Here is a 25454-nt window from a genome sequence, read left to right on the forward strand (position 1 = left end):
AGTCTGGATTTTATCTCTCTGCTCCATGGAGCTGGCATATTCCTGCATGGTCTTGAAGGTACAGCAACCTCGACATGGCTCATCCCTTGTATGATGAACGATTTTAGTATCTAATCAAAGCATATTGGACGGTATCTGACTCTGTCACTGGGTCTAAATAAACCCTAATAAGCTTTATAAGGATCCTGCAGGTAAACCATGTTTATTTAGATATGCTATTCTGAAACTTCGAGAAAGGCTTTGGTCCTTTCCACATGAGGAATCTAGACAGATTAGGAAGGAGGATCGCTCTATACTTCCTTAAATTCATTGATCAAATCGTTAATTGTTACAATCACATGATGGTAGTAGCAGATATTTCTACAGCAAGTTTTAGGCAATGGCTTGCAGGGTTTGCCAAATTCAGATTCAAAAGATATTGTCCTGAAACTGTCTTTATGGCAGAAGAGCTAGGGGCCTTCATTACTAAATTTGCCTCCGGTACCACTGATGCAGCTGCAGTTTTCATAGGAGAAGTAAACAGATTTGAAGTTTACCCATCTCACTTGACACGAACGAGGAGGTTAAGAAAAGTTTCCCCACAAGTGGAACATGCACAATCAGCTGAAGATATAAATTAGAATGACAAGGGAAACCAATGACTGTTTTAAACAAGTGCTTCATATGGCTGCCTGTTGAAATTCTGAGGGCTATAATTGTGATCTGCAGAGGTGTGGAACTGTAAGTGCTATTCAGGAGGAGCTTTAAGTATCTCAGGGTGTTCTCTCTACTCTGAGGTACATTAACCCCTGAGCTAAGCTGGAGGGATATGATGATAATGAGGAGTAAAGCCCCTCCATCTTAAAAGCTTTAAAGGTGGAAGAGAATGTTTCAGAATTCAGTGTTGGAATCGCAGCTTAATTTTCATACGGGGTATTGACGTTCTTATAGGGAGCTGTGTCATATGACAGCCCTGTGGACAAGATCAGATAAGAAAGGAGTTGGCACTATAAAATCCAACATTAAAGTACATGCTCACAAAATGGAGATGAGAATGGCACAGATACACCCATATTTATCCCCCTTTTTCCAAGCCTCTGCATAGGAGAAAGGTTTGCCTGGCTTATTCGGTATTGGGAACATAGACATGCTTCAGGTAATTTATTGTGTGCCAGACATCTTGATTTTTGGAAATGGATGACCAACAGCTTGGTTCTTCAGGTATTTTTCGAGGCTACTGTGTAAAATTTGGAATCAGTCAGTCAAACCATTCCTCGGCCATTGCAGGTAGGACAAGGATCTGATCAGTGAACAAGCAGTACAGTGAGTAACTCTCCATCTTTAGAGCAAATGTAGTCAGAATTCTTTGCATCTCCCAGTGAACAGAATAGATGCAGGCATTGCTAGATTTATTGTGGTTGAAGTGTTATAAGTTTTTGAGGGGAGCAGATTAACTATTATTTGCCTTTGACTGGAATGCTTTCATAGATAGCAGATCTTTGTTATAGATGATGCTTATATTATTATAACTGGGTAGTCTCTCCGATATTTTTCTTTATTCATCCTGGAGGATTAATGTTTACAGTTTAATTCTTCCATCTCATGCCATTGTGCAGTGTTAATCAAGAGACACTCTTGTTTTTATTTACTTCATAATGCATATAAACTTTGTATATCCTGTATATCCTTAAATATGTAACCGTGTAATGTGAGCCTCATCACTCCTGCAGATATTTTTGCTTGAATTTTGAGAAATCTCAACTGATCTGATCACTGAAGGTAGTGCCATGGGATAGTCCTGGATCTGTAACACATTCTGGGGTTTAGAGTTTCTTCCTTTTGTCATATTCTGGAAGTATCTTGTTTAGTGGCTTGCATGTTAATTTTTCCAGTTCCAGGTTCATCATCAGGCAAGTTCCTCAGCACTTTCCAGGTGTCATCGTACTGCACATTAACAGTATAAATTGCAAGAGTTCCTTTGCACAATGCGCAGTGGTTAATAAAAAAAAAAGTGTATTGATCACCACATTCTACGTTTTATCATTGATGATTTATACAGTTGTTTATCTTGGGGGGAGGGGCAACCCTACAGCTCTATGATCTCACTCTGTCTGTGGTAGTCTTCATTTGTCAGTGAACTGTGAGGACACACTTTGCTCCCTGTCCATCCATCCATCTGCAACCCCTTTTTCCCATCTTCTTTTTAAACCTTGGTGTAAATTGCACTTTTTGTTTACAATAGCTAATTTCATACGATTCAGCACAGCTCCTCGTGGTGTCCTGCAGAGTTCTACAAGCAGCAGAGAGTGGAAGAGTGACTTTCCTTTGATTTATAAGTATTTTTCTGGCTTTCTATTTTTCGACTGCTCTATTTCGACTGTAATTCACCTAAAAGCGTATTTTTATTACTTAACTAGCTCTGCAAGTTGATTTACTGTATTTCTGTTTGCTTCTGAACTGTTTTGCACTTTAAAAAGTTTGTTTTTGCTTAATTTAACTGGTAGACTACACACTCAAGTGCGCTAGCCGATTTAAAGCATTTACTGTTTGTTACTGTATCTTTTTTTGTCTGTTTGTAAAAAAAAGCAAACAAAAAAAATCCTTGTTTTCCCGCCTTTACTGAACTAGAATAGTCCAGTCTTCAGATTTTGCTGATCTCTGGGCTGCGTCATAGTTCCTGAGTTGTCCATATCCTTATTTGGATAGGAGGTAGCTTCTTTGTTCACCAGTGGGAGTGGAGAGCACTGAGCAGCCTATTTGTCCCTAAAGGAGTGGTTCCAGCCCAGCACCTTGTAGTTTATTGGCCGTTTTGGGCCATTTCCTAGCTCTTTCTAACCCCCTGCTATAAAGCCCGCTTTTGCGCTTGTATACGACTCAGCACAGCTCCTCGTGGTGTCCTGCAGAGTTTTACAAGCAGCAGAGTGTGGAAGAGTGACTTTCCTTTGATTTATAAGTATTTTTCTGGCTTTCTATTTTTCGACTGCTGTATTTCGACTGTATTTCGCCTAAAAGCGTATTTTTATTACTTAACTAGCTCTGCAAGTCGATTTACTGTATTTCTGTTTGCTTCTGAACTGTTTTGCACTTTATAAAGTTTATTTTTGCTTAATTTAACTGGTAGGCTACACACTCAAGTGCGCTAGCCGATTTAAAGCATTTACTGTTTGTTACTGTATCTTTTTTTGTCTGTTTGTAAAAAAAAAATAAAAAAAACCCCCGAAAAAATATCCTTGTTTTCCCGCCTTTACTGAGCTAGAATAGTCCAGTCTTCAGATTTTGCTTATCTCTGGGCTGTGTCATAGTTCCTGTGTTGTCCATATCCTTATTTGGATAGGAGGAAGCTTCTTTGTTCACCAGTGGGAGTGGGGAGCACTGAGCAGCCTGTTTGTCTCTAAAGGAGTGGTTCCAGCCCAGCAACTTGTAGTTTATTGGCTGTTTTGGGCCATTTCCTAGCTCTTTCTAACCCCCTGCTATAAAGCCCGCTTTTGCGCGAAGTTGCGCATAGCGCAGCATCGGGCAGCGCCGGTTAATCAAGTTTAAACTATTTCTGGCTCCGGTAAGTCTGCTCTTCAATTTTTCCCTTAGATCTGCTCTACTTTCAATCTAAACAGCCTATTCTGTATCTGAAAAGCCCAGCACTTGCTCCTAAAGCATTTTTACACAGGTAAAGCACTCTTAAACGAAAATAAAGCACTACATCCACCTACAATCCCCTTGAGTACCCATTTCCCTATAGGTCCTTTCTGACTCAGTTACACAGCAATCCCTTACACTATTCTAGCATGTCAAAGGGTCCAATTACTGGCATCCTCTCCAGTTCAGCTGGTGAATCTGGGAATCTTGAGGCAATGTTACAACTACCTCATGTACACAGACAACCCCCTCCTCCTCCCAACAAATACAAATATATGTGAGAGATACAACTATATAGCCAAACTGGAGGCTGAGCTCTCTCGACTCAGTACTGGCAAAACCAGTCGGGAGGAGAAGGTAACCACACACACCACAAACCCAGTCTCACATAGACCTATCACAACTGCAAACCAAACATATAAACAACAAAAACATACTCGGAGGCTCTAATTAAAAATCTACCAAAACAACAGAGGCCTCCAAAGCAGACATCCAAGCAACCACTACCTCAAAACATAACACATGCCACACATAGTTCACAAAGTCAGTGTGCCAAACAGTCACAGCCTTTAAGGCCAAACAACATGCCTGATACACTTGTAATAGGTGACTCCATAGTCAGACGCACTGACGTCCCGCTCACCAGACTGAACAAGGAAAAGGTTACACTAAGCTGCCTGTCAGGTGCTAGAATCCGCCACATAATACAAGCACTCAGGTCACTCCAAAGCAAATACAAATATGACTCTGTCATTGTCCATGCCGGTGTGAATGACCTGAGACGTACCTCCCTGGACTACATGAAAAGAGACATAGAGGAGCTCTCTGATTATGTAGCCCAGGCCGGTATGACCCTGACCCTGAGCAGCATCTTACTCTCACCAAGAATGATGCCACAGTACAAAGACAAAATGATCAGCTTTAACAATTGGCTCAATTACTGGTGTCATTCTATGGGGATCCAATGTCTGTCTGCTTGGGATGACATGCTTGACAAGCCACGCTGCTTCGCAAGGGCCGGCTTGCACCTGTCACCCCTGGGCTTCCGGATATTGGCCAAGGCTCTTGCCACCCCCATAGTGCCTTTTTTAGGCAAGGCTCAAAAGACAAACCCACCTCCCTAGAAAACACAAGTGGAAAAAAACTAGGGGTAATGCTGCTCAATGCCAGAAGTCTAAACCTCAAAATGCACGCTCTCGAAGCCCTCCTCAGTATGGAGAACATCGATGTCTGTGCAGTGACTGAAACCTGGTTCAAGGCTCCTGAGAGCACCCCAGCACTACCAGGTTATACATCATATCATGCTTTTCGGCCCCAAAACTTGGACCGAACCACAAAAGGAGGGGGAGTATCCATATTCATCAAAGATACCCACACCTCCAGGTTAATGGCAATGCATGAAGCATCGGAGACCATCCATGTGCAACTAACCGTAGGCAAAACTGCCCTACAGTTTGTAGCATGCTACAGACCACCCTCTCAAACTCGGGAACCCCACTCAGCCTTCCTGAAGACACTGGAGAGTATGAATGACTCTCCAAATACTATTATATTGGGAGACTTCTCCTACCCATACATAGACTGGGAGCATTACACTAGCCCCAACACCCTAGACCAAAGGTTCCTAGAATTCATTAACTCAAATGCGATGGAACAACTAGTCACCACTCCCACAAGAGGAGATAATATACTAGACCTGATCATCACAAACATGGGAACAAAATGCTCCACATCAGAAATATACCCCTCATTGGTGAGATCAGACCATAAATTAATCTCACTGGAAATCCACATCCCACCCCCACCCCCAGCACAAAAGACCACAGTGAAGAATTTCTCAAAAGCTGACTTCACACTTCTTAAGACTGAAGTTGTATCCTTCAAGGCCCCTGGGCCAGTGGAAACCACAGCCCACACCGCTGAATCCTTTATAAACGCTTTCTATGGACACCTTCAAGAATGCATGGATCATGCAATCCCAAACAAAACCAAGACCCATTCTCCCAAAGGCAGGCGTCCTGTCTGGTGGACCCCAGCCATTAACAAGCTTTACAACAGGAGGAGGAAGCTACTACATGACAGAGCAAAATCCCCAAAAGGGAAGGCATCTCTGATCAGTACTAGCAAAAAACTACGATCACTCATAAAATCATCCAAGGCCAACTTTGAGAGAAAAATCGCAAAAGACACTAAAGGCAATCACAAGGCCTTCTTTAGTTATGTTAGAAACCTGGGTGGAAACTCCCAGATATGCTCAGAGTTAGTCCAAAATGACAAAAAATACACTGAACCCACAGACATTGCCAACATACTGGCAGACAGGTTCAGTGCAAATTCCCCCCCCCAAAAGGAGAAATATCTATCCCAGCAGAGTGTAGCCTCCCTGACATCTCAGATGCCCAGGTGAGAGCCGCCCTCTCCAAAGCTAAAAACACAGCATCAGTGGGACCAGACGGTGTCCCGGGTTGCATGCTACAGGAACTCCAAGAGGAACTAAACCCGCACATAAGGCTGCTGTTTAATCTTAGCCTTACTGCAGGATACGTACCCAAAGAATGGCGTACAGCAACAATGGTCCCACTCCACAAAGGTGGTGCTTCTACGGACCCTGGAAATTACCGCCCCATAAGCTTGACGAGCCTGGTCTGCAAAGCTATGGAGAGGATCATTATGGAACTCATAAACAAAGACATTGGGGACCTACAGGCACTGGATCCTGCCCAATTCGGCTTTGTCAAGGGCAGATCCTGCCTTTTGAACCTGGTCGACTTTTTTGAAACAAGTCACTAAGGCCATTGATGAGGGTAAGGTAGTTCACACAGCCTACCTTGATCTTGCAAAAGCCTTTGACACAATACCCCACTCGGGCATTATAGACAAGCTCACCAGCTTAAATGTAAACCCATATGTCATAAGATGGGTTGCAAACTGGCTCAAGGACAGAACCCACAAGGTCAGAATTGCTGGAGCCATGTCAGACTCTAAGCTAGTTACAAGCGGTTGTACAACAGGGCTCGGTCCTGGGACCCCTCTTGTTCGGCATTTAATTTTCCGAGGTGCAAGCAAACATAGGAAGATTGTGGCTGACAAAGTTTGCAGATGACTGCAAACTGGGAGCCATAATTGATACTCCAGCGGACACAAACATCCTTCAGAAAGGCCTCATAGAAACGGATAACTGGTGCCAGAGCCATGGCCTTAAACTGAATGCCAAAAAATGTATAGTCATACCCTTTGGAAAAAAACAAAGTACCCACAAATTACCACATAGGTGGTAATCCATTAAGTACGGAAGAAGTAATCGGGGACCTAGGGACCCAAGTTGACAGTAACCTCTCATTTGACACTCACATTGCCAAGGTGGTTAGGAAGACCTATATTACCCACCTTATCATGAAAGGATTCACATCTAGATCGAGAGGTCATTGTGCCCCTGTACTCTTCCCTTATCAGGCCCATAATTGAGTACAATGCCCCATTTGGGATTTACCTTACCAGACACCTGCAGCAGTTAGAAAGACCCTAAAAGTACCTCACCAAGAGGATCAAGGGTCTCAAACATATGCTGCCCGGCTGAAGAAACTCAAGCTCTATTCAGTCGCATACTGCCTACTCAGAGGCGATCAATGCCTGACGTACAAGGCCATGTCCAATCCAGAATTAATGGACATGCTCCACCTCAGAAAATCCAAATCCACCAGAGCCACAAGAGCGAGAGATTTGAACCTCAACACAGAAATAAATAGGATGTGCTGGAGGGACAGATTCATAACCCAGAGGCTCCCTACACTCTGGAACAGAATCCCAGTCCATATTAGGCAGAGCCCCTCACTGACTCTCTTCAAGAGAAATCTTGACGAGTGGATGGGAGATCGTAGGTTTACCCCGGGGGTCATCTCTGTGTCACTACTAGACAGAGGCACAGTAAACTAAACCCTAAATGGGCATAGTATTCTCATTCCAAGGGGTGGCGAAAGCCACACACACTCGGGCTAGGCTTATAAATGCCCTAGGGCAGATAGCCTAGTATGAATCTATGAACCTATGAATGGGAGTTAAACTGTATCTATACTGTTGTTCCTTTTTGTAGAAGTGCATGTTGCAAGCCATCTCCTTACCATTTCTCTTATGCTGAAGTGCAGATTGTTTTCTGTCCTTGCTAGTGTTCCCCCCCTTGATATGGGGAATGATTTGTAAACTGTCCCTTTACCATTGTCCTTCTGTTGCTTTGGAATGTGCACTGCACCCCTCATCTCTGACGGCATCCATGCTTTGTAATAGATTTCAAGTTACAAGCTGTACTTCTACATTGGCCTAATGTGTCTAACCTGGGTAACACAGTATAAATAAATACATGCTTTCTGGCAGCTGAAGAGCAGAACTCAAGGACTCTGAAATTCCAACCAGAGCAGAGGGGAAAAGAAACTCTTTTGTCGGATCTTACCTGTATGTTCCCCAAGGAACTCTGAGAGGGAAGGGATTGAAGCAGCCTGCTGCCATTGCATTTATAGAGTAATCCTGGTCAAATCTGCCACATATCACACAGTGTACCCCATGAACCAGTAACCCAAAAACGCACACATGTCGCACACAGACCCAGCTAGAAACCTATTGGACTAATAAGCAAAATGCAGGGAGATTCATTTCAACCAACAGTGGCATCTGACCACAAGCCAATAAAAGAAAGTAGTTAATGTTAAAAAGTACAGGTATTGAGCTCTTTTTGTTCAAGAAAAAGGAACTTCATTAGAATGCCATGCAGTTTGACGTCATTTCCTTGTATCCTAACATCCTTAAAGACATAGCTACATAATTCATCGCATTTTGATACATACCTTCTGGACTACAAGGTTATTGTATAAAAATATAAAACTAGTGAAAAACAAAATACATATAAATTGAAAAATATTTAAATATACAAACACGTTTTATAATGCATTTCAACCCCCACTCACCCATAAATACAAATGTGAGTAAAAATATCCGTAAAGAAATTCTGTGAAGGCTCATCTCCCAGAAAAATGTCCCAGTTTTTACGTAGGAAAGACCGAATGTGTTTTGAGGTTATGAATCTCTGAGCTTATGTATGACAGTATGAAGTTAAGAATAAGAATGTTAACAATGCACGTTATACACACTATCTAACTTGTAACTGGGATTGTTCATTTAGATTTGGTATTTTGGAGAAGGCACAAAAAGATCCTGGGGGTGAAGGAGTGATTGGGAAACAAGGTTGGAATTCAAGGAGCTTTTATGGCAATTCAGGTTGAATGCCATTAATCCACCAGGCCTTAATGATATGATTTCCCTTCATTCTATTTTAAGCATTTGATCTATTTTTGTTATGAAAGGATACAATATTTTAACCCACAATCTCATGGTGTTCATTGCATTTATTTATTTTTTTTTCTAACCACTGTGTTTTTGTGTTACTGCCGTATATCAAAGTGGAGGATCAGGAGACCCTGGGTCTTGAGGGGAAAGACAAAAGGATCCTCAAGGCAAACTATGTAGGAGTAGCTCAGAACTCAAGGTAAATGTCTAGAACAACAGGAAGTAGAGAAGCAGAAGAGAAGGAGGAGTCTTAAAAATTTGATTTGCGCACATATTCATGTTGAAAAAGGCAACATAGTGTAAACACTTAACAAGGAAGATGGTAATAGTGGAAACTTCAGAAGCTAGAAACAGCTTGGTAAGTGGCCTGACCCATGGAGAAGTGAACTTCAACATTTAAATATGGCTGGCAGTCTACACCCATCTGTAGCAGTAGCCACTTAAGCCATATGTCAGCATTAATAATAAGCAGCTAGATCTAGCAAGACTAATATGTGAGAGAGAGCACCCAAAAGCAAAGGTAGAAACCAAAGCCAAGTAAATGCCATTCTGAAGTATGTCCTGAGGGAAATAGAAGGTATTTGGAAAATGAGGTTTCAGTTTATTTACAGCGAATTTTCTTGATTTATCTGTAAAACCTCTGAATAGTGGAGGAGAAAAAATAATTTAATCATTGAGAAGCAAAACAAGAAACATGGCTAGGATCCAACTGAATGGTTTTAGATATGGGGAGAAACTGTAAAATGGAGGATAGACATGTTGGCTGTTGTGAGAAGGGGAGGTATTTCTGTGGCTTGGGAAAAATTTACATCTTCCAAGCTGAGATGAACAGTAAGCCCTTTCGATTAATAAAGACTAAATCTCCTTATCAGAGCAAAAAAAGTTCAAGTTACTGCAGCCTTTTTTAACTTGCAGCTGAAAAAAATATTAATTCACTATTGTACCTGAAGCAGAATTTTTTTCTTTGCTATTTTTAAAATTGTCCAACAAAAACAAATTCTGCTTTAAAGTCCGTGTAATGCTTTGATACCGTTTTATTGTATTGTTAATGGAGGTCATCCTAATTGGTTCACTGTGACCTTTTCTTGTGTAACTTATGTGTACATCCTAGTTTAAATGATTGACCTTCACACTTCTACTCTTCTTAATTGTCGTATTATAAAATAATGTTCCCGTGTTATGTGTCCTTTTTTTTTTAACGAACAGAAAAACAGGCTTTGCCTTTGATATTTTTTTCTTCCTTTGCCTCCAGGCTAGGATTAAATTGCAGTCAGAAACTTCAGCATAAGCCAGTTTCTGTGCAGAGCATCAGCCTCTGTCCCAAGAGATTGAAACATCGGGGACCCTTAAAGTTGTTTAATTTGCCACCTTTCCTCAGGCCTGGAAAGCTGCCAGGAACTAAGAGCCATTTCCTTCTTTGGGATTAAATCGACCACAGGGTGACTGATAACTGAAATGCCATCTTTGTGTGCGCACACATGTTTGGTATGACTGACAGTAAAATGGGAATCATTTATTACAGGAATAGTATACAGTAGAAGAGTTGACACTTTTACTACAAAAAGTTTGGTGACTTTGTCTTAATTTTCTGAAATTGCCTTTAGATTATCTTAACTTTTAACTGTGGGATGCTATGCATATATTTTGTCTATAAGACATATTTCCTTTTCACTGTTGTCTGGATTTGTGTTAGTAAGTTAACTTTCTACCTTGATTCCTGTGATTATTTGGGTTTGGCAGGACAACTAATTGACCTTATGCATTTTATGTGATGTAATCTTTTGATGCACACACAGAATATTTGGGTGTAGTAACTGTAAAAGTTGTGATCACGTTTATTATGTTCAGTATTTTTGAACTTTTCACGATGCCCATGCTAGTAAGCTCAGCCAAAACATTTGCATTCAATTCCCATCTAGAAAACGAGATATGTGACAGGCCAGCATTTAACAGTTAAATGAAATTATATGCTTACCGATTGTTGCAAAATATAGAGATTGTATAACTATATACTTTGAAGCATTCTTTTTTAAACACCATTCCCCATCTTCATTTACTGTTTGTATAAATCATTGCAAACTGTGACCTTCACAAACAACACTGTAACACATACAGAAAACTTCTAACCTACAGTGAAAACTGTAACTACATGCCCCGATAAAGTGCACATGTATCTACACTTAATGCAGAATAACACTCAATATGTATGCAGCTTATAATGTCGCACTAAAACTGGTCACATTTAAAAAGAGTTGCATTATGCCAGAAGGTGGTCAGGAATATGACCTCTGTATGCAGTGGCTGATTGCTGCCAAAAGAAGGAACCATTTTATGCTGTTGTAGCAGATACTTATTTTCCCGATGGGAAGAATGTATTCAAAATGAAAGAAATGGTAATGCAGACACATTTCAGCAAAGACCAGGGAAGCTAGTGGACTCATTTTGGTGTGAAGGGGTGTGTGCTGTTATGTTTTGTAACGTATTTAACCAAGTCATTATTTTCTGTAGAGAAAAAAAACTAGTTACCTACCAGCGAACCTTATGTTCTGTAATTAATAAGAAAGGCACCATATTGGAATATTATTTAAAAGTGGTATTTGGTTGATTAATGGTGGCCTGAAAAATAATGAAATGTAGAAGCTTTTTGCTCCAGTCTTCCTCTGACCATCAAGCTTAGCCTTCCAGTGCTGTACTGACCTTTTTGCACTGTTATGTTAGAGCTCTATGGCCCATTCATTCCCTGGAGGTGAGGAGCAGCAATACAGTAATTCTGGAAAGGTTGAGGAACTGTCATTGCACCCCCGACTCCCCACACATGCTCATGAACATGTAGAAATTCTTTGTGTTGCACACCATATGTGCACGTGATATGATTAATTGGTCCTGCTCCACTTGTAGGCAACCCCCACTGTGTGACCCTTGGCCTCCATGAGAGATTCTACCACAGAGTGTGTACCTGTGACCGCAAATTATTCTCCTTTCCAGGAAGAGAATCAAAACAAATGCTAGCCTTTTTATTCCTTTCTTTCCTTGATCAGCTCCAGCAGGCAGTCATGTTGCTAGTCGAGCTCGGGTTGCCTGTGTCATAGCAAGGACTTGTGTCTGTCTATGCCAACAGAGCTAGCTTAATGCGGAAGTCTGTTTAATGGAACTCTGTTTGAAAAATGTGACTTGACCAAAATTTGTAATTGAAATCTATTGGTCATTCTTTCTGTACAGTGTTTTATTGTTATCCTTTGGTTGTACAGTTATTAATTTGTTTTTCTGTGTATGTATTTCCTTAAGTTTATCATTTGATCATTCTGTGTGTGTCCTTATTTGTTCGTTTGTTCAACTAATCAAGTCTGTTGAGCCCATCAGAAAGACCCTAAATTGTGTCATAGGGTAATAGTCTTGCCTTTAATGCTGGAAGATAAGAAGACTGTGGGATTTGTTCCCACGTGTGCTTGGATTTATTTTTTTCCAATACTGACACTGGTGTGCTTCATAAAATGGAAACTGCTCATGTTAGTATAGTGTCCTTCAGATGGGAGATTAAACTGAGCTCCCATCTGCTTGACTTCGGTAATTGAGGTGGATGTAAAAAAAAAAAAAAAAAAAAAAAAAAATCCCACTGCATTTACATAAAAGAATTGGAGAATTTTGCCTAGTCAGTGTGAATGCCATAGCAGGCCTGTCCTGAAAATAGATCACAGACTTTGTGGGGCTTACCTTGTTGACAAAGTGCAAAAGAATGAGTGAAGTCTCTTCTCTCATGCAGAGTCCAAATATTAAGTCATTTGTAGACTGTGGGCCGGGATAGTATAGATTTTTAGTTTTGCTGTTCTCCCTCCTACCTCCCCCCTCTCAGCGACTGAGTTATACTTCTGACTTCAGTCCTACCTATCCTGGCATTGTGAATCATTCTGATAGAGTTGTATTTGATTATTAAGCCATTGCAGGGATCTTGAGCTGACTTTGAATAGCCTTTCATCAAAGGGCTGATAATATACAGTCAGCAGTCATCCTATTGAGTGAGATTTTTTCTTAAATGTTTTTCCCTTTAAGTGCAGAGATTCACAGTGTTAAAAAGGTAGAATACACTTCCTGCATTAATACTTTTTCTGTGACTTTTCCATTGGTCGTCGGACTCTGCCAGTCGTCCCTCATGTTGCACCTTCCGGCAGAAGAATTGCAGTTTGGCAGATGCTTTCTTTTACTGCCTTCACGAAGTGTGTTTGGTGCATCAGCAGACTGGCTGTGTGTATGGAGACTGTAACTGCTGCAGCTGTGAGATGCTGTAAATCTTAATAAGCTTGTGTGCTGCTTATCAATGCCTGCTTGGTTAGGTTTGTCAGTTACAGGTTTGTAAATGGAAATGGAGATGGCAGATTCACATTCTCCGTCTTAGCTTGGTAATAATACCGGTGAAAGGATGCATACAAATGTGACCTGTACAGCAAACAAGTAACCTCTCTATATGTTTGGACATGTTGTATGAAACACATTGGTCATGAATATGTAGTGTTCTAGTCTGATTAAGGCACTGTTTGAAACTTGATGTCATTGTATATGATGTCATATGTGTACAGCACCATTAGTGTGACATCAGAGTAGTGATGGAACAGAATTTCAGCAGCTGCAGTGACAGATATGGATGATAAACAAAAAGACTTTATTCTGAATATGTCTGTTGTTGTTGTGTCTTTCGGCTTTTCCCGGTTAGGGGTCACCACAGCGGAACTCCAGTCCGCTAATGATTGGTAGTTGGCTTTTACGTGCCGTGTTTCCAGCCCTGACGCACAACCCTCAATGAAGGTACGCTCATTCACGCATGTCTGCATGCAGAAGATGCTCTAGCTGAGAATCGAACCGGACAGCGTCTTACTTTGAGGCGACAATGCTGCTGCAGCACCACATGTCTGTACACAGTAAAAATAATGATGAATAATGATAAGAGACTTGGGAACACAGGTGGACAGTGGTCTCACCTTCGATAACCACATCGCCACAACAGTCAGGAAATCCTTCTATGTGGCAAACCTCATCACAAAGGGCTTTTCATCCAGAAAAAAGGAGGTCATTGTCCCACTGTACCCATCCCTCATTAGACCCATTATAGAATACAATGCCCCATTTGGTATGTACCTCTCAAGACATCTGCAACAACTGGAAAGGCCACAGAAATACCTCACTAAAAGAATCACAGGCCTAAAGCAGATGCCCTACGCTGACCGCCTTAAAAAACTCCAGCTATACTCTGTCGCATATCGTCTACTCAGAGGCGATCTTTGCTTAACATACAAGGCCATGTCAAACCCAGAGCTGATGGACATGCTACACTTAAAGAAATCCCAATCCCTCAGAGCCACACGCTCCAGGGATCTAAACCTTGTCATCACAATAAACAAAATATGCTGGAGGGATAGGTTCCTGACCCAGAGACTCCCTAGACTCTGGAATAGATTGCCCATACATGTCAAGCAGAGTGCCTCTTTGGTCCTCTTCAAAAGGAACCTTGACGATTGGATGGGAGAAAGGAAATTCACCCCGGGGATCACGTCAGTCGCCCTGCTAGACAGGGGTCCAGGGAAGTAAATAGTGTGGGAAGAAATAGCCAGGGAATTGTTATGGCTAGGCTTGTATAGGCCCTAGGGCTGATAGCCTAGTACCAACCTATGAACCTATACTAGTAGAAGTGAATACATCTGAATAGTTTCTAGTGATCTAGTTTTCTATGATAATGATGTTGTATATTTCATTAGAAAACCAGGCTTCTGTTATTCAGTACTTTTGTTGCAGTTTTTTCTTTCATGTGAGCAGCTTTGACTAAATTTCACACCATGCAGACTAACCATTTATTTTACACTTCTGTACCATTTGGAGCATTGTTATGTTTTATGTTCCTTTGCCTGGTCCTTTCAAGTTCAGTAATGTAGCTATGGCTTAGGCAAGTGCCAATAGTGGTATAAATGTTTATGCTCCAGAGCCCAAATTGGGGAGGGGGGGGCAGATCTGTGATATTTGCGCATCTTAGAAATACATGTTGTTTAGGCTGCAGGTTATAACGATGTGTAATTTCTGTAAGCACTAGCTCTCCCCTCCCTAACTGTAATTCACAGTCATTTGATAAAACCAGGTAAATGTATGATCTGATAAGAAGTGGTCATTCTCCAGTAATCAGGACTATACTGGTGGCACAGTTGTTGTCACTTCACAGCAAGAGGTTCTCCAGTTCGATTCTCTGCTCTGGTGTCTTCTGTGTAGTCTGTATGTCCACCCTTGTTTGTGTGGGTTTCCTTCAGGTGCTCCCGTTTCTTCCCACATTCCAAAGATATGCAGTAGGTACATTGGACACTTTAAATTGGCCACAGGTACGAGTTTATGGTGTGGAAGAACTACCACAGCAGGGCTAGCCACCTAGCATTGTCAGTGTTGGCTCTAGATGATTCTTGCTGTTGAAGTGACTCCCTAGGCCCATGTGCATATCTGTCCACCCCTTGCCAGCTCTACCAGACAACCAAGTTGCCAGTAGAGCACAAAGCGGCCAGTCTGTAGTTGGAACTTTAACCCTCTGTGCTACTGGTGCTAGCAGGTGATGGTGTAAAAAGTAGACACTGAGACTTCACTGCTACTTTTACAGTTGCATTAAGAGCACTTGGCACTTGAAGCTTTCTTGGGCTGTCTGGCTCTCGCCTCAGTTCCTTCTTGCATTTCTCTCCCTTATTTTCCAGTTTTTTGCTGTGCAATCAGCTTGGTCATGATGAACTTCTCAGGCTGTGAGTTTAGACAAAATGTTTATTATAGGTTTCTCTTCTTACCAGCATATAAGCCTGCTGTGTTTGAGATAGGTTTCTTCTGTACAGTCACAAGTAAATGTTCTGACACTTTGTGCAGTGCCCTTTACCCTTTTCTTCTCTGACTTACTTAGGCTAGGATCTTGTGATAACTGAACTGTTAACAGAATGGTAGGTTTTCTGCCCCCTTTCCTACAGTCTCTGTTCAGGAGCCAGCTTGGATGACCAGGTAAGTCTGCTGATGAGAGGGATTAATGAATTAAAGTATGGTCACCCATCCCAAGGGTATGTGTGAGAACTTGCGGCAGTAACACAATTCCTAATTGAGGCTAGGAGCTTTGCTGTGGCACTGGTATTGGAATGGTAGCATATCTAGTAGTGAGGACGTTATGTTTGGAAGGTCACATGCAGTATTCTCTGTGTGAGTTGGACATGGTACGTCAAGGATTATGAGCAGCCATTTTGCTTGGATGATTGCTTCCACATACTGCTGACCTCCACCACCACGTTGAAGCTCCTGTTTCTTAGCCCTTTGCATAGGTAGCCTCAAGGCTTGCATTCTTAGGATATTAGGCAAATAAATTAGTAAACAGTTGCATTATGAATCGAACATTAAGCACCATTCATGGGTCTCTGTTGAGACAGGCTTGGAAAACTGGACAGGGAAGGGTCTACAGTAGATTAGTTATGGAGTGGAAGTGTACTGAAAGTATGTTTCTATTAGTTATGTATTTTATTACCTAGCAAGTAGTTATGTATTATTTTGAGTCAACAGTTTCCACCTGTAATGTTTGTCTGATATTTCTGTATTTCTGCAGTATTCTTAGGTGTACTGTGAAATGTCTTGCTACTTGTTGTAAACTCTCTGTATATTTGGATGCAGATGCTTTGTAATTTGCTTGGATGTGTACGTTGGAATCAAAATTACTTTGATGGCACACATTTTTTTCCTACTTCTTGTTTACCCCCATGTTCTGATTATCAGGTCTCACACAGTGGAAGTTAAGCCCCCTTCATTTCCCAGTATTTAGTATCCCCAGTGGGGTGGGGAGCCGGGAGCTGTGTCTGAAGGGGTTGCCATTCAGGAAACCATGAACATGCTTTGTGTTTTTGCCAGTATCCAGTCAATGAGGGTGTGTAAGATAGGTCATATCCCCCCAACGTGGACATGGAGTGAGCAACCTTTGTCACAGTGGTCTCCCGTTGTGAGTGCATACTCCTGCACACTTGCAACAATGGCTTCTGCACTCACTGCTTGATGACAGACTCCCCACTCCAGAACCATCCTTTAATCACCACTCCTTCTGTGTGGGATTGTGGGATTTAATAGCCTTGGTCTGCTGCCCCCCAGGATAGGCATGTCTATCCACCCCTTGCCAGCTCCACCAGACAACTGAGTTGCCAGTAGAGCACAAAGCTGCCAGTCTGTAGTTGGAACTTTAACCCTCTTTGCTACTTGTGTGGCAGGTGATGGTGTAAAAAGTAGACACTGAGACTTCACTGCTACTTTTACGGTTGCATATTCTTTCTGAAAATCACACTTATTGCTTTAATGTTGTACTTGTAAGCTGGTTCTTGTGAACTAGTAAAGTGATGTGCTATGTAGTTTACACAGAAGTGAATGTGAGAAGGCCTAAAACTACTGGCATACATAGCCTTAGCTGTTGCTGTCGACACTGTTGCATAAGTAAAGGAAATACTTCTCTTTCCAGTCCTGTGCGATGTTTGAGGACAAGTGCTACGATTTTCATTGCTTATGGGTTGTAATTTGTATGCAGATTGTTTCACCTACATTGTAGTTGTAGGTATATATGTCAATGAAATGTGTACAAGACCCAGTGTTTGGGGTGTCTGGAAAATGCATTTGATTTTTGGAGGGGTAGAAGGGCATTTAATTTTTTTTTCTCAGTATAATTGAAACACTAGCTGAAGCAACCAACATTTAGTGAAAATTGTAGTTCTCAATTTTGTCACACGTAAGAAGAGAGTTTTTAGATTAGGTGGGTTAGTAATGAGATGTAGTGTTGTTTTTTTTTTTTTCCACATGATTCTCAAAATGAGAAGTGTTGTTAAATGCATGTATTTTTCTTACTGTCTTTCAGGTTTGATTATCGTGAGATGCTGTACAATGCAACTTTCTGTTTGGTACCACGTGGTCGCAGACTTGGATCCTTCAGGTTCCTAGAAGCTTTGCAGGTGAACTGAAATGTTATGTAAATGTGTGAGCTGATTCAGATAGCTAGGTGCATAGCACAGTGTTTTTTTCCCCCTTTTTCAGGAGCTCTCAGCTGAATTGATCAATTGATGGTTAAGGTTCTTGTTGTCCTGACAGTGAAGGTAATGTCCTCATTTCCTTAGAGCACCCGACATTGCAATGATGGTATGAGTATGTTCTACCCTTTAGTGGAGAGATGCCCTCAAGAACCAGTGTAAAAGTGCTAACTTTGGTATTATCAGCCATACTTCACTTCCTTTTTGCTGTCAAGCTGAACTTTTCGGAGGAGGGCAACAAAAGGTTGTCATTGCATTATCTTTAAAGTTTCTGTTTACAACACAGGCTGTTCAGTATTCAGCTAGGCTTTTTCAGGAAATTGAAGGTGTTCCCTGAGCACACTAGTAGGAGTGGGTTGATATAGAGTTTGTCTTGCTTTGTACTGATGCATTCAAATGGTGCTGGAACAATTACTTAATTTTGTCCTTTTATGGTGATAGAGAATGCATGTAGATTAATAGCAGGTAGGTCATTACTAAGCTTATGCAATGTACATTTTATACCCTTGAGGTAAGTTAAACTTCAGTGTCAGGGTTGGTTATATGTAGTAAAGGAGTAAAGCCCCCTTCATGGGTCCATGGGTCACTCCGCTGTTTTATTTTAGCTTTTTTTTCTATTATATTGAAGTTGGACATAGCTTAACTGTTGGTTGATTTAAGACAATGTAACAAAAAATTAGTTTAGTAATGTAAGTTATTATAACACTATTAAATAGACATTTTTTTAATAGGGAAGGAAGAATTAGAAACATTGTAGGCTAAATTACTGACCTTCACTGCTTGTTTTTTCTGCAGTGGTGTACACAGAGACTTTCAGTATGGAGGTGTGGCACATAACTCTGAAATACTAGATGCTCTGGCAAGTGGGGTAACAAATGTGCTTTTTTTGTATTTATTGTTGTTGTACTTTTTAAATGGCACAAACGTCCATCATGTAGCACACTTATTCTACCCATCAGCTCGTACATATGAGTTCCGCAGAGCTGCAGTGCAGGATGCTTATTTCAGAATTGAAAAGTGGGGTTTGCAAAGTAATTTTGTCATGTGCTGTTGCGTGGAAGTTTGGCAGAGAAGTGTTTTTTAAATCTCATGCTCTGCTTTACAGAAGTTTGGTGGCAATGTTTTTTTTTAAAGCTCATGTTCGGCTGCACAAAAGTGTGGTGGAGATGTGACCGATATATAACAGAATTGCAGCAGCTCATGCGTTGTTGATCAGCTCTGTGCATAGTTGAGAGTAAGTTGTTTTTTAAAGTTAAATGAGAATCAGAAGCAAGACACCTTTGAGCGGATGAGTACACCTGTCATGGAAAAAATGTTAGTGGGTGTTGCATTCATGGTGCTGAGCATTAATTGGGACCCTGTAAGGGAAAGTTAGATCTCAGAATGGCAAATGTGAGAAAGAGAAAATATATATAGATATATGGTGAGACTGCAATAGAAACAGGGTTAGACTATCACAGGTATAATCCACTTTCTGTAGCAGCGAATGCATGAAATAAAATGGCATAACACTGTACAATCAAAAGCACAAGCACAAAATACTGTAGGAGGCAAAAAAACACCACTTCCAAATCACAAATCCTTCTTCAATTTAATCCACAAATAAAGTGACAAAATGCAAAAAAAACATCATCAGGTTAAGCGCTTTTACCCAGGAATCTCCCGAGCTTCATCAGAACATAAAAACACAAAATGTACTAACCTCTTTTATACGTTTCAAATTCATTACCCCCAATGAATACATCTCATTAATATTAGTTAACTGATGTCATAACTTAAAAATTCATTAATCAACTTCCCTCTTTTGCTGTTAATGATTATGTATAAAAATAATACAAAATCAGATAAAAATATGCATCCCGTATGAATTTAAAAAACATTCAGTACCAAAATAAATAATATATGCCATATTTTAACACATGCTGCTTGTTCTTATAATTTAGCTGCCCTTAACTTCAAGACACTGTTGATGCTCAAATGATCATTTAAACTGGGACTTTTGGTTCCATCCAATTTTAGCTGCCAGTACAGTTCCTTATATTCTAGGCAGGCCTCCCATAGACCTCCTCTTGCATCTTGTTTCACTTGTTTCAAAATGGAAAACTTAAAATTACTTTCTGGGCATTCCCTCTAATGTTTATATAGTGCATTAGTGTCTTTTTTTCATAGATATTTCATACATATGTTCATATATACGCCTTGTCAAAGGTCTCTCAGTCTTGCATATGTAGAAACTATTGCATATTTGGCAAATACCGATGTATACCACCCCTTTGCTGTTACAATTAAAGTGCTCCCTAGCCCTCATCTTAAACCTCCTGGAAGGGATGTTAATGTTATCTTTTTCGACAATATTTCCACACTGTTGACAAAACCCACATTACATGTCATTCGCCTTCTGTGTTCTGGCTGCCGTATTTACAGTTTCATGATACTCCAACATCTCTTTGATGTTCATGTCTCTTTTCTTTGTAAATATTGGTGTCGAGGGGATGTACTTGTTGATCTCATTATTTACTGTTAAGACTCCCCAGTAACTTCGTTGTGATATTCTCCACCTCACCCCAGGAAACCGTGTGTGTATGTATAGATGCTAGGTCATATTGGGCCTGTTTTCTGTGTTTGTTTCTATTGGTAACCACAACATCCTTTCCCACAATTGGGTCATATCTCCCCTTCTATCTTTTTTTATTTCCTTTATTAGTTAACTAATAAGGGCCTTGGGATAACCTCTTGCAATGAAAACTTGTTTCATTAAGTTAATCTCCTGAAAAAAAGTCGAATCCTCATTGCACATTCTCGAGGCCCTGATCAATTGCCCCTTAATAATGCCCTTTTTCTGATTATAAGGGTGCTCACTATTGTAGTGTAAATACACATTAGAATGTGTAGGTTTCAGGTAAATCTTAGACTAAAAATTGTTTTCATTGTGATTCTTGTATATTGTCAAATCCAAGTAGTTTATTTCTTCCTTGGAGGTGTTCCATGTAAATTTCAAGAAAGAGGTTGTATTGCCTAAATAATCCAAAAATTGACCTAGCTGTACCTCTGTTCCCTTCCAGAACAAACAAATGTTATCCAAAAATCTGGTATCTAGAACAATATGTTCATTCCATGCTGTTAGAGTGGTTCCAGGACACACTGATGGATGTGAATTATTTAAATAATGAACAAAGGAACTTAATTTTAGAGTTCATGAAAATAATATTAAAGGACAATTTTATGTTCTTCTGTGGTGAATATTATAAACAAGAAAAATGAGTCGCTATGGGGGCCGCATGCGCCCCCTTGTATGCGAACCTTGTGTTATATTACTGGGAGAGAAGGTACATATTTGAAACACCATGGAATGAACATATTGTTGTAGATACCAGATTTTTGGATAACATTTGTTTGTTCTGGAAGGGAACAGAGGTACAGCAGGTCAATTTTTGGATTATGTAGGCAACACAGCCTCTTTCTTGAAATTTACATGGAACATCTCCAAGGAAGAAATAAACTACTTGGATGTGACAATATACAAGAATCGCAATGAAAACAATTTTCAGTCTAAGATTTATCTGAAACCTACACATTCTAATGCGTATTTACACTACAATAGTGAGCACCCTTATAATCAGAAAAAGGGCATTATTAAGGGGCAATTGATCAGGGCCTCGAGAATGTGCAATGAGGATTCGACTTTTTTTCAGGAGATTAACTTAATGAAACAAGTTTTCATTGCAAGAGGTTATCCCAAGGCCCTTATTAGTTAACTAATAAAGGAAGTAAAAAAAGATAGAAGGGGAGATATGACCCAATTGTGGGAAAGGATGTTGTGGTTACCAATAGAAACAAACACAGAAAACAGGCCCAATATGACCTAGCATCTATACATACACACACGGTTTCCTGGGGTGAGGTGGAGAATATCACAACGAAGTTACTGGGGAGTCTTAACAGTAAATAATGAGATCAACAAGTACATCCCCTCGACACCAATATTTACAAAGAAAAGAGACATGAACATCAAAGAGATGTTGGAGTATCATGAAACTGTAAATACGGCAGCCAGAACACAGAAGGCGAATGGCGTGTAATGTGGGTTTTGTCAACAGTGTGGAAATATTGTCGAAAAAGATAACATTAACATCCCTTCCAGGAGGTTTAAGATGAGGGCTAGGGAGCACTTTAATTGTAACAGCAAAGGGGTGGTATACATCGGTATTTGCCAAATATGCAATAGTTTCTACATATGCAAGACTGAGAGACCATTGACAAGGCGTATATATGAACATATGTACGAAATATCTATGAAAAAAAGACACTAACGCACTATATAAACATTAGAGGGAATGCCCAGACAGTAATTTTAAGTTTTACATTTTGGAACAAGTGAAACAAGATGCAAGAGGAGGTCTATGGGAGGCCTGCCTAGAATATAAGGAACTGTACTGGCAGCTAAAATTGGATGGAACCAAAAAGACCCAGTTTAAATGATCATTTGAGCATCAACAGTGTCTTGAAGTTAAGGGCAGCTAAATTATAAGAACAAGCAGCATGTGTTAAAATATGGCATATATTATTTATTTATTTTGGTACTGAATGTTTTTAAATTCATACTGTATGCATATTTTTATCTGACTTTGTATTAATTTTATACATAATCATTAACAGCAAAAGAAGGAAGTTGATTAATGAATTTTTAAGTTATGACATCAGTTAATTAATATTAATGGAAGTATTCATTGGGGGTAATGAATATGAAAGGTATAAAAGAGGTTAGTACATTTTGTGTTTTTACATTCTGATGACGCTCAGCTAGAGCGTCTTCTGCGTGGAGATATGTGAATGGGCGCACCTTCGTTGAAGGTTGTGCATCAGGGCTGGTAACTCTGCACGTAAAAATCAACTACCAATCATTAGCAGACCAGAGTTCCGCTGTGGCGACCCCTAACTGGGAAAAGCCGAAAGACGCAACAACATTCTGGTGAAGCTAGGGAGATTTCTGGGTGAAAGCGCTTAACCTGGTACTGTTTTTATCTGCATTTTGTCACTTTATTTGTGGATTCAATTGAAGAAGGATTCGTGATTTGGAAGTGGTGTTTTTTGCCCACTACAGTATTTTATAACACTGTACAGCCCATCAAGGCTAGGAAATAAGAAAAATTTGGTAGACTTTTGTGAGAAAGACATGCATAATGAAAATTGTGTAGTAATGGAACTTGTTAGTGTTCCTGCAGTCAGTCTTGTTCTCGTGGGAGGACCATGGAATAGGGTCACAGGAGGTTACTAGGCTAGTGGCCCTGGCCCTAGAGCCTTTATAAGCATAGCCATGTTAATCACAGGTTGCTCCAATTGTCCTTGGTTAGATGGATGTATGTTACAGATCAGCACCAACTACCCCTGTCCTTGAGGGACATTGGTGCCACCCCTAGGGTGAATTTGCGGCCACCCATCCATTTGTCCAGGTTGTGCTTGAATGGGGTCATTAAGTACCTCTGCTTCACATGAATTGGAAGTTTAATCCAGAGCAGCAATCTCTGGGAGACGTACCTGTCTCTCCAACATGTTCTGTTATTGTCACTGGCAAGGTTGAGATCACTGGAGTGAGCAACTCTAGTGCCATTTGATTTGCGGATGTGCAGCATTTCTATCATGTCAAGGTCAGAGACTGCCCTCTTGGCCAGGCACAAGTCACCTGTCAGTAGCCTGTATGACAGATTACAGTGACAGGACTTTCAGTCTATCAACGTAGGTCATGGTTTGGAGGCCTTGTGTCGTTTTATTGAGAAATCTCTGTGGTCTCTCCAGTTGCTGCAGGTGACTGGTGAGATAAATACAGATGGAGCATTGTACTCTTTTAATGGTCTGATTAGGGTCAAGTAAAGTGGGGTTATAGCATCCTTAGACCTGGATGCAATGCCTTTACTTTTGAGATGTGCAATGTAGAAGGCTTTCCTCACTACCATGGAAACCTGGTGGTCAAAGTTTAGATTGCTATTGACCTGTATTCCTAGGTGTCGCACCACTGGGTTTGAACTTAGAGGGGTGCTGTCAATATTGTAATTGGTGAGAATACTACATTTCCAAATGGGATAATACACTTTTTTTGCGTTTAGTTTTAAACCGTGATTTTGGCAGCAGTCATTTGTTTGTGTTAGCCCCTCCTGTAATATGTTAAGATCATTGGGGGACTCAATGATTGCACCTAGTTTACAATCATCAGTGAACTTAGTAAGCTGTAAGCCATCTACTTTAGCCTGGACTTATGAGAAATAGATTCCATATAGTAAAGGGCCCAGTAGAGATCCTTGCGGTGCATCACTGGTGACAGGTCTACTGGTAAAGGTGGAGTCATCACCTTTGGCAGTATGTGTTCTGTTGGTGAGCCAATTAGCTATGCATCTAGTGCACCTAGCTGGGAAAGTTTTTCAGTGATACCCGAATGGGGTTGTATCAAAAGCTTTGGCTAAGTCCAGATAGTCTGTATGCACTGTCTTACCTTCATCCAGGGCTTTGGTGACCTTCTTGAAGAAGTCTACCAGGTTCAATAATCACAATCTCTTCTTAGTGAAGCCGGACTGGGTTGGGTCTAGATAGAATTTGAAGGTTGTCTTTGTCCTTGTTGATAAGGTCCATTATGATCCATTCCATGGCCTTGCAGATGAGGCTGGTTAGACTCATGGTTCTATAGTTCAAAGGGCAGGTTGATGGCCGCCCTTTATGCAAGGGGCGGTATAATAAATTATATTACATGCGACAGAGAGTAAAACAAAAAGTAATGGATCAGCAAGGTGAAAATACAGAGAAGACTTCTGTCCTCTTTGATTAGAAGAAGAATATCAATATCTTACAAAATGCTGCGACTCCGGGAGCTATATCCATGATGTTGTACAGCTGAGATAGAGATGATGGCTGAAAAAACACTGAATGGCAGTGCAGGGTATTAGAAGCAGAATAGACAGAGTACATCAAGAGAAGAATAACACATTTTTAGCATGTACTATGCATTGCTTTTGCCTGATCTACCTATTGCAGATGCTCACCTGTTAGTAATGATTTATTTTTGCTGGTGCCTTATCGTTGGCTGCCTTGTTACTGTTGCTTAACATAATGGGCCTTTTTGCTTTCTGCAGTTCTACTAATTGTTAGTAGTTGTCATTCAGTTGCTACTTTTATTGCTATGTTATATGTGTGAGACGTTCACCTTGTTTGAAGAGTTTCTCATTGTATCTTTATCCATCTCTGCTTTACTATGTTACTTTCACTGAACCAATCCCTTCATTATCATTAACTAGCTTAGGCCTGCCATTGCGGCAACAGTCAACCTATCTATAATCCACTGTTGTACCTGAAGTGACCTTCTGTTACCACCATTATAACTAGCCTTTTCAACCAGTGTCTCACCCTGTCCATCTGCCGGTTATGGAGCTAGCCTCAGTCTGATTCAGTTTCCTTGGTCAGCCTAATCTTCCAAGT

The 25454-nt window shown here is 40.6% G+C and overlaps 1 protein-coding gene across 1 annotated transcript in view; it reads left to right on the forward strand.

Moving 5' to 3' along the window:
- EXT1 (exostosin glycosyltransferase 1) overlaps positions 1–25454 on the forward strand; it is a 1160063-nt gene that overhangs the window by 631713 nt on the left and 502896 nt on the right. The window contains exon 2 of the mRNA XM_044067060.1: positions 17825–17918. Coding sequence (XP_043922995.1) covers positions 17825–17918 — 94 coding nt within the window. The remainder of the gene's footprint in view (positions 1–17824; positions 17919–25454) is intronic.

This window comes from Protopterus annectens, chromosome 3.part1, assembly GCF_019279795.1.
Source record: "Protopterus annectens isolate FY-2018-M chromosome 3.part1, PAN1.0, whole genome shotgun sequence".
Lineage (NCBI taxonomy): Eukaryota > Metazoa > Chordata > Ceratodontiformes > Protopteridae > Protopterus > Protopterus annectens.